We start from the raw sequence: 10353 nt of genomic DNA, 5'->3' as shown, positions 1-10353 counted from the left end.
CAGGGTGTGACTTGGGCAGCAGCACAGTGCTCCTGCGGGCCACGCTGAGGAGCCCACTCGGGAGGGGAGGCTCACCAAGCATGGTGCTGACACACTCTGCGGCACACTCTGGAGGCCAGGATTTTTATCAGCAGAAAAAAGTGTTTAAACCCTCCCCTTCCCCTCCTGCTTGCTCATTTCCACCATCCAGGTGTCTCCCCAGGTAGGGCAGGACAGTAGTTTCTGCAGTCATAAAGCAAGCCATGATTAGAAACAAACCAAATGTCAGAAAGATACCATCCAAACAATTCACTCGCTACCACTGGGAAAACCACTTTTGCTACTTTACTTTGGATTAGAACTGAGGTGCAGAAAACTAGCTGCTGCTGAGGGCATCAGATAATTGTGAGTGGGACCACGCTGTGGATTGGGTGCTCAGAATGTAAAATACCCATCTCAGGTATTTCCTTATTGCACTGCAATTTGTGCAACAGTCCTAGTGAGTACTGTTTGGATAAGTAAACATTGCCAGTGTGAATGCTGCCTGAGATTCCTTTAAGATCACATTTTTTTCAGACTATAATACCGATCATCTTGGTTTTCCACAAAAAAAAAACCCAAACCTTTTTTTTCTGACGTTATTTAATCCTTGAAATTAACTGGGGGGTGGGGGGAAGGGGCAACCCAACAAAAAACAAAAAGCTTTACTAACATCTGAATTTAATTCTAGAGAATTAGCTGCTTTCAGAAGAGATCCTACTAGCCACTTGATGCTTTTGTACACACAGATCACACACAGCTAGAACAAACATGGATTTACAATCTACCCTGCAAGACAATAAAAAATGTTTCCCTCCCAATGGACACTAGACATAGTAAAAATGTGGCTGCTCTATGATCAACAACAGAAGTTTAGACCCAACAACAGACAGGTTAAATTGGGTAACATCATACAATAAATCCAAAAAGCTCCCAAAGGTTTAGCTCTGGTTTAGATCCCAGAAATCAGGTGTTCTGCCTAAATTTCTCAGGCGGTCCAATCTGCAGGAAGCATCTAAAGGGTGTCATTTATTCCTGTCAGTACTTAATTTTTGAGAAAGGCAGGATGTTAGACACTATCTTCTCCCATATCATCTAGAGACTCACACTAGCATCTCCTGCTCAGTACAGCAGTTTGGATGAGCATTACGGGATGGGCAACCTTGCTGTTGGTGGAGGCGGAAGAGCAGCATCAAACTCCTAGGCTTCTAAGCCCCTCGTTAGATTTAGCCCTGAATTACCAAAAACATAAAGGGAAGAAATAGAAGATGTCATACTGTTACAGCTGTATTGCATACACGCAGCAGCAGTGAACCCCACTCCCTGAGCAGCACAGCTCGGGACCCTCAGCAAGCCACTCCTGCCATGGGGTGTGCTCCCATCCGACACGCATTGGTAGACGGGAATTCAAACAACAAATGGAAAACTAAATTAGTAGTTTGATCTGGAAGGGGTGGAAAGCTGCTACTGTGAATTTTTAAATTCTCTTAAGTAGACTGCTACAAGATGGCCAAGCTAAAAAGCCAGTGCATTTAGAAAGTTTTATATCTACTTTCAGGATTATCCACTTTAATTCATCATGATCTTAAACCAAATAGTGGGCACTCCCCAACCTCTCTCCTGAACTTTTCTTAATTGTTAAGAACCTCTGAGGAAGACAGAACCGAGAAACCTATTTGTAAAAACCCCTTTTGCCACGATGGCATTCACAGTAAGATATTCCTCAGTATTTACTGTGCAGCCCTTCATCACCACCAGAACGCAGCTGTCGGTTAAACGTGAAGTTCCCCTGTGGAAGAGAACACAGAGCACCGAGGGGCTGGTTGGTTTTGTGTCGTATTTCAAAAGCAGCAGCATTTGACCATTACAGGGTGTTAAAAATTTGAACTGCGTTGCGGGAGATCCGCGCCCAGAGCCCCTCCAGGTCTGAGAGCGGGGGAGCGGCAGAGGCCGCCGGGGTCCCTCAGGGCCGTCTCCTGCCCGCCGCGCCGGGCCCCGGGGCCAGGACACCGGCATGGCGGAGCCCGGAGCCAGCGCGGGGGGGGAGCGACCACCCTGCGCACACACGGAGCTCCGGAGAGGAGACCTCCCGCGGGCGCTGCCTCACGCCATCGCCGAGCCCTGAGGGGCCCCGGGCTCCCCGCCAACGCCCGCTGAGGGGCCCCCAGCTCCCCGCCATCGCCGAGCCCTGAAGGGACCCCAACCCCTGCTGAGGGGCCCCCAGCTCCCAGCCATCGCCAAGCCCTGAGGGGACCCGCGCTCCCGCCAACGCCCGCTGAGGGGCCCCCAGCTCCCCGCCATCGCCCCGACGGCTTTTTTCTCCCTGCCACCCCCCCGCCACACTTTTGGAACATAAAATGTTTACCCGCCAAAAGGCGGCGATGCCGGCAGCCCCAGGAGGGCCGCTCCGCTCTGCCCCCGCCGCTCAGGTAGCGACAGGCGGTCACCTCCCGCGCCCGGAGCGGTTTCGCTCCCCTCAGCCCCAGCCGGCGGCCGCGCATGGAGGGAGGGAGGGAGGGATCGAGCGCGACGCGTGTCACCCTGCTCCCCAGCGCGGTTCCTCTCCCCTCACCGCCCTGAGGGACGGCCCGGCCGGGGCTGGGCGCTGAGCTCGCAGGGCAGGGCAGGGCAGGGCAGGCCCGTCCCCACCCGACCCGCGGTTCGAGCCCTTCCCGTCCCCACCCCGCCCGCGTCCCCGCGCGGTGCGGAGGGGCGGAGATGGCCGCCGCCTGAGGTGGCCGCGGCGGGCCCCCCGCAGCGCACGCCGAGGAGGAGCGCGGCGGCGGCAGCAGGTGGGTCCCCTGGGCGAGGAGAGGCCGGCAGGGGGGGAACCCAGCGCGGGGGCCGCCAGCCCGGCGGGGCCCTGCGGAGGGCAGCGACCGGCCCGGGGCCGAGGCGGGCGGCGGGACGGCGGGCAGCGGCCCGCTGCGGGCGGCCCCGCGGCGGGGGCACGGCCGGGCTCGCCGGTGGCGGTGGGGAACGCGTTTGGTTTTCGAGGGTGGGGGGGAGCTGCGCGGAGGAGCGGCGAAGCGGCCAGGTAGGCTTGGCAGCCTTGGAGCTGGGTGGTGGCTGGCGGGTACACCTCGGGCTGTACTGCCCAGCGCTCCTGGTTGTTCCTTTCGTTCTGCTCCCCCGAGGACGCCAACTCCAATGTTCACCGACTCCGGCGAGCCGGCAATGAAACGCAGGTGTCTGTTCGAATAGGCGGGATTCGCATTGACAGAGATCCCAGGAGGCAGTTCCGTTTTGCAGCTGCCTTGGCTGCTCCGCTTTTCTCTGCTGTCACCACCCTGCTTCTTCGGGAAAGAGGGAAGACCGCACGTACAGCTTTGTCTAATCCATCTTGCTGACACACGCGAAGCCATCCCGTGTTCATTTTCCTTAGGAATCAACACAGGGAAAAGAGTTATCCTAAGGAAACTCACGGAAGTCCAAGAGGGAAAACAGCTGTTCCGAGGTATCCATCGTGGTGGTGCTTACATTGCTAAAGGACAAACAATAAAAGCTCAATCAACTAATGAAGCTTTGCGCGCTTCGGATTGCCTCAGAGTTCCAGGATTTCAGCACCTAAAAAGGATGAGTTGGGTTGAAGCTCCTTCTGCTTTCAGCACATTTCTACAGTCTCAGTTCCGTACACATTCTGTAAGCAGAATGAACTGTGAGGCCATACCATCTCCTGTCTCTTGTACGATTTCTGTCCTACGTGGCTATCTCTAATTTCTTCAAAATAGGTAGGAGCTCTGAAACATCCATCCCTCTGCCCAGCTGGACAGAACGACCCCCGTGCTTTCTAAAGGAGAGGAACAGAGTCAACCTTATTCCTAAACCTTTCCTTAGGAAAGTAACTCACTTAGGTCTATGTTGACTTTTTAACTCTCAAGAGAATGTAATTTGAAGAAGATAAAATTTAGGTGCTTCTTGACAATTTAAGGATGTGTTAGTGGAGCTATTTACTCTTAAGGAACCTGTACAATTCAGACATAAATTTGGTAGTTGCTGTGATGGAGAATTAACTAATTGGTAGAGGTACCCCAGAAATAAATTTTTACAAACTTTTTTTTTTTTTTTCCTTTTCAGATATGAAGCACTGTGCCCTGTGACACTTACTTTGCCGGTTCTCACCATTGAGGATGGCTGCCGTACTCTGTGAAAACTGTTCTAGTCACTACCACTACACCCAGGTCAACCAGCCTCTTGAAATCAGCTGCATGTTGCTCCTGATTATGCTCGGAAAAGTGTTCCTGGATTTCTTCATGTTGCAAGTTAAGCAAAAAAATGTGAAAGTTAGTTTTATGGGATACTTTTGCGTTTCATTGGCACTTCTCGATTTCATACTGCTCACAAGTATATCTTTCATTTTCTGTTTTGAAGACTTTGCACTCTGGGGTGTGCGATTTACAAAGTACCACATTTGCTTGTTCACTCAGGTGATTTCTCTCACCTACGGTGTTTTGTATTACCCAGTATATGTTGTGGCTGGTCTGGATTATTACATGACTATAGCCCAAACCTCTCAATTTCCTAGGAGAGGTCAAAGATTACTTTATGTATTTGCTGTGATTGTTATATGGATTTCAGGGTTTTTTTGTACTCTGAAAGTTCCCGCTACCTACGAAGAACTAGGAATTCAGGACCGTCCTTCTTATCAGTGTCCTCTCCATGCCAGCACACAGAGCTACTCAGTCTCATGTGCCATGGTGCTGCTCCTGGGCACGGCTCTCTTGGCTTGCTGGAAGGAAGTCGTAGCCATGCTGCTGTCTGTCAGGGTCGGTTCCTTCGCCAGTCAGCCTGTTCTGATGTTCTCCTATGTATCTAACAACGGCGCTTGCTTTAAGTGGCAGCTCCTGACGAGACTTGTCATCTGTTTTCTTGGCACTTGGGCACCTTTTGTTCTTCTTCAGGTGATCATTTTGTTTCTCGGTGCTGGGATTCCAGCCTACATGGAGATGAACGTCCCCTGGCTGTACTTCATCAACAGCTTTCTCATCGCCGTAGCATACTGGTGTCGATGTCATGATGTTGAATTGACAGAGGAGATGTGGTCTACAGATCCATTTGTCAGCTGGAAATTCTGCTTTATGCCATTTAACAATGAAAACACAGAGCCAGCTGATAAGCCGGGCACAGTAATTGTAATCTGTTAATGAGCTGCTGACTGAAAAGACTGCAAGTGCTGTGCGACAGAAGCGTGTACTCTGACGTTCTATCCTTACGGATAATACAAGGAAACCTCTCCAGAGCTACAGCCAGTGGAAGAAAGTTGAACATCCACCAAGACAGCAATGAGTATTGCACCAGAGCATGGGACACTGCACACGTCCACTCCGGTTCCTGGGGGCAGTAAGCACCTGCCCGTGCAGAGAATTTAACTTTGAAGTACGGGTTGGAGACAAAACCACTACTTAAAAAAAAAACATTTTCAGTTAAACCTTATGTTTAGTACTAGAATTTTACACTTGCTTTAAATGGAATGATCTCAGGTTTTATAGTACAAAATGCAATAAAGTTGTCTTCAACGCTGGAGCTTTTTATCAGTTATGTACATGTGTTAACCTGCTGTCAAAGGCGTTATGGAAAAAATGAGTCAGAAGGTGAAGAGTCGCTGTTTTGTGTTCTGGTGTACTACTCATACATACATGTATGCTCGTATCACTAACTTGCTTAGCATTAGGGGCTAACTTCACTGAAGCCTCAGGCTGCTCGCTGTGAATTTTCCACCTGGATACAGTGAGCTTCACTGAACACTTGCCAGGCTTCGCGAAGGAGGGCCCCCCGCACTGGCTTGCAGCTCGAAAATAAGGTGAAGCCATCCATGGACAGCAGGAGGGCCTCTCTGACGATAAGGGGAGAACCTTCAGCCTGTCCAGAGACAATGAAGGGGCCCAACGAGGGACAGAAGACCCAGACCCAAATAACACCACTGGATCAGCTGCCGCCTGGACAGCACATGGACTCCAGCCCGCGCAGTGAGAGTCTCAACTTGAGTGGCGGGTGAATGCCGAGGCAGCGGCCTCTCCCTTAGCGAAGGTTCACACAACTTCTGTGATTTTTTGAAGGCTACTTTCTTGTTAAAGTGTGACTTTTTGTCAGTTTAAGTTACATGTTGTTGTCTGTTTAATGAAAAATGCATTGTTTTAGTTAAAGCTACAACTCCTACAGAAATACAAACTTTGTTTACATAGCAGAAAAGCAGTGCCAGATGTGTGACTTCCACAACTACAGAAAAGGTGGTGATGTTTCATTATTTCTTTGCTACTGCTCATCTAATGTGTATATGTACATACTAAAAATTAAATAATTAGTCAGAGCAATAAGCAACAAGGTTAGTTGCTAGAGTTAAATATATGCCCCAGGCTAAAGAATGGCTTAAATTAAAATATAATTTATTTTGAAGCCAAAATTACTTTAACATAGCTAAATTTGAAGTGGGAGTACTTCAGTGGGGTAAGAATTAGTCAGCCTTCCGGCAAAAATGCTCTCTTAATTTTCAAATTTCTACAGTTTTATGAGGGTGTTGATTTAATTTGGTAGAAGAGAAATAAATGATACACACCCAAAGCAGACAAATGGAAGTAGCATTTATTTCTGAAGCACTGAACTCACAATATAATGTTGTATTGAAATAGAAACTGTAAGTAAATGATGCTGTAGGTTGGTTAATCATTCACCCAGACCCACAGGGAACAATGATACCACGCAAGAATATTCATTAAGAAAAATCTGCAGCTAACAAAAGGTGCAATTACAAGCAAGTTTAAGCAGCATAGTATAAGGTGCTTTGTTTCAGCATTTGTATGATGAATTTACCCATTAACAGACAGATTAAAGAAATTTCACTGCTACAGATCATAACAAATGAGAGAATCTAAAATTCATTCACATGCTAGTTGGTAATAGGAAAGTGCTTTTTAAAAAAATGATTCACAAAGTGAAGATCTTATTTTTACATCGTTCACTCTGTGCTCTTCAACTGTAAAATTTAATTTTTGGGTTAAAATTTACCTTATTATTTATCAATTATAGACAGATTTGATTGCAGAATTCAATGCTATGTGGACTACGTTTATTTCTTATAAAAGAATATTCTAGTATATCACTCCATAAGAATACACAATCGCATCTCAATCATATATTAATCTTACACTTCTGCAGTATATCGAAGTCCAATTATTCTGATTTATTACTTCACCCCACATAGTGCTGCTTTTACCCAGAGTCTGTAGTAAGTGTCTTTGAGGTTTCAGTGATGTAATCGAATGGACATGAGCATTTTTAAGCAGTAGAAAATGGGTTGGGGGCAATCTGTTAAAAAGACCATCAAAAGGACAGTAAATGATCAAAAACTGAATTTTAAAACTAGTGCAATAAGAGGAGGCAACGCTTAGCGAGATAGTTTGAAGTGTTTGGCACCACAGATAATTATATCCTTTATGCTGGAAAATGTATTTGGAGGAAATTCTATTTCCATGTTAAAAGCAGGAAAGTACATACAATATTAACTTGAAAAACAACCTTAAGCAATCACGCCCTGCTCTCTCAAATTGTAATTGCGGTTATTTAGCGCTACAGGATAAACCATGTCTAAAGACATTTTTTTGACACAGGTTTTATATAAACTGGACACCCACTGAAAGGGGGTTAACAAAATATTTACAAAACCTAATTCCATTTAAAAACCAGCAAATATCTCAAATATAGTAATGCACCAGGCATTTCAGAAGATCATGAAATAACTAATCCCTACAGACTCAGCAGGCAAGGGAAAATTCCTAATTTAAAATTCATTTAACACCAGATGAAGGCAAAGCTATTTTCAAGAACATACATCCCAGATGCTTCCGTTTTGTGTGGTTAGTCTCACCCTTCTGACAAATTAACATATACAGAACTGGAACTGCAAGAAGTTGGGTAAGGCTGCTGATATACTTTTTTTTTATCAGTGTGGTTCAGCTTTGCAACCCGTAATTAAAAGTTCACACAACCCCATCTTATCCTGGCATGACAGAATTCCCGTAGCTGCTGCAGTGCTTCTAAAGCCATGTTAAGTTTTTCAAATTTTGTTTTTTGCAGGGAAGCCACAATATGCAGCCAAAATAAATACTAATGTACTGATGTTACATCAGTGTTTTACTGTCAAGTTCATCCTTCCATACTCTCTGGGGAAGTGCCACAGAGCATCGATCTCCAGGCTGTCACTACACCCACCGCGTAGGTCACAGCGGCACTGCAGGTCTTCACACAGCATCCAACTGGCATCCGAGCCTGCTAAGTAACCGTTATAAAACACATTAATAGTAGCGCTCTCTGTAAGCCTGCTTTTATCCTTGACTTGTTACGGGGGGAGACACCAGTTGTGAAGCGTCCTTTACCCTATCGCCCTCCTAACCGTTCAGTCTTTTCCTCCATGCGTTTTTCATCTGGTGCTTCTGGGAAGTCCTACGCTGACCCTCGAGCCCAGCCCCATAACCATAAGCCATTACTCTGCAGAGCAGGATTACAGCGTCGCTGCCAGACAGAGAGAGAGAGGCTGTGCTAGGAAGGCGGTGGTATCTGAAATAATAACTACAACCACTGCTCTATCTCCTCTGTACATTACTTCTCGTGCTGTGCCAGCAACTAATGGCCTTACACCACTCAGATACTTTACAGGATTATTTGATATTAATGGTAACAGCAGCTAAAGCGTTAACCCTTTATGAGAAGCTTCTGTACTTTCCTCATATACAGAATCCCTTAGAAATCAACACTGATTTTAATGAGATATTCTATGTGTTTTCAACTCTAAATAGAAGCATTTGGCACTCATTAATAAACCTCTTAGTTCTTTACACACATCCTTCTTCATCAGTACCGGTTTGCTAACACTACAACACAAAGACTACTTAAAAAGGAAGCTGGGTGCGCATAATCTCCCACTGTTCTTTCAAACACCGACTCTGCAGCAAGCTGCCAGAGGATGGCAACACCCTGGCTGCCGACACAGTGGCCACGCAGCACAGAACACGAGTCTTCAAAACACAGCTACGCCTCATGAATCACTGATAGTTGTGCTTCTAGCCCAATCCCACCATCAGCAAGGATACCCTGATTTAGTACCCATGAACAATACCATAAGCCTTTCAACAACTCTGTGTAATGATACAGTGCCTTTTATGCACAATTAAAATACTCCTTATGTATTGCACTTAAACGATATTTATGATCACTATTCTACGAGTGTACAATTGTGCTCAAATTATAATTCTTTCTAGATGGAAAAAACCTCTTTAGATCTTTCTTTAGCTCCTTACTGTACAGTCATTTTGGATAATTCAGCAGGAAGCTAATACATGCTGGAAGTTTAAAATTTTTTAACATGAAATCTGTCCATAACATTGACTCCCAGAACTGTGCTTTGGAACAGCTACATCAACAGCTACAAAAGCTCGGCTACAAGTCTACTACATATTTCCACATCTCTGAAGTTTGTTTTTTCCTTCCACTTAGCTACGAGATCAGTAAACCACAGGCACATCCTCCATGTGCACGAGCAGGCGTGTATAAGCTTACGTAGAGGTCACACAAACCTCCACAGCAGCTTAGGATGGGCGCCTGGAATACACGCGGAGGTGCTGACCACATGACCCAGGAGAAAAGTGTGGCACAAAACGCTCCAGCCAGCAGCCCACAGGGCAGAAATTGCATTTAGAAATCTACACGGAGAAGAAAACGGCACATGACAGAGCTCCTCCAAAGTTATGAAGGCGGTAAAACCAAAATCAGCCCGATTCACACGGGTTAGGGTAATGTGTGCTAACTGCTTTTGTATTCAGCACGTGTACCAGGCTCTGACGGCAGGGTACGGGCTGTCCATCAGCCCTTAGGGACAGCTTTTTGAAAAAGAAAGCACACCTGGCATCTACAGAGCAGGCACTTATCTCCATCATAATTACCATCTCTTTTTTTTTTTATATGTCACTATTTGCAAAGCCATCCAGTGGATGTAACTACATAGAATCAAAAGGGTATAAATAAATCCTTACGACTAAATACAAATTCCTTTAACATGAACTTAATTTAGGTTTAGCTTAAATGAACTAAGCATTAAAGGAGTTTAAATTTCTTTCCCCTTACAATATTTCCTGTCTGAAACTACAGCTTACTGTGCAAGCATAACTTCAAAATTAATTCACTATGAGCAATTACTAACACCTTACATTGAAATTATGCATTCATAGCTTTGTCCATACCTGGTTCCACTCAGCACTCAACACAAACAGTATATTTAAAACAAAATACTATAAAATGTTAGTTTCTCTCCATCTCCAATAAGCTGTTTTTGGTGAACATTAACAA

At 45.9% G+C, this 10353-nt stretch overlaps 1 protein-coding gene across 1 annotated transcript; it reads left to right on the top strand.

The window, feature by feature from the left end:
• Positions 1 to 2751: 2751 nt before the first annotated feature.
• On the top strand, positions 2752 to 7036 carry GPR160 (G protein-coupled receptor 160). Its single transcript, XM_075418350.1, has 2 exons — positions 2752 to 2810; positions 4096 to 7036. Exon 2 carries the CDS (start codon positions 4149 to 4151, stop codon positions 5160 to 5162), a length of 1014 nt encoding a protein of 337 aa, XP_075274465.1. The 5' UTR covers positions 2752 to 2810; positions 4096 to 4148; the 3' UTR covers positions 5163 to 7036.
• Positions 7037 to 10353: the final 3317 nt, after the last annotated feature.

The sequence above is a fragment of the Opisthocomus hoazin genome, chromosome 4, assembly GCF_030867145.1.
Source record: "Opisthocomus hoazin isolate bOpiHoa1 chromosome 4, bOpiHoa1.hap1, whole genome shotgun sequence".
Taxonomy (NCBI): domain Eukaryota; kingdom Metazoa; phylum Chordata; class Aves; order Opisthocomiformes; family Opisthocomidae; genus Opisthocomus; species Opisthocomus hoazin.
Note: the sequence above shows the minus strand (reverse complement) of the source record. Positions and strands in the feature narration are given on the sequence as shown.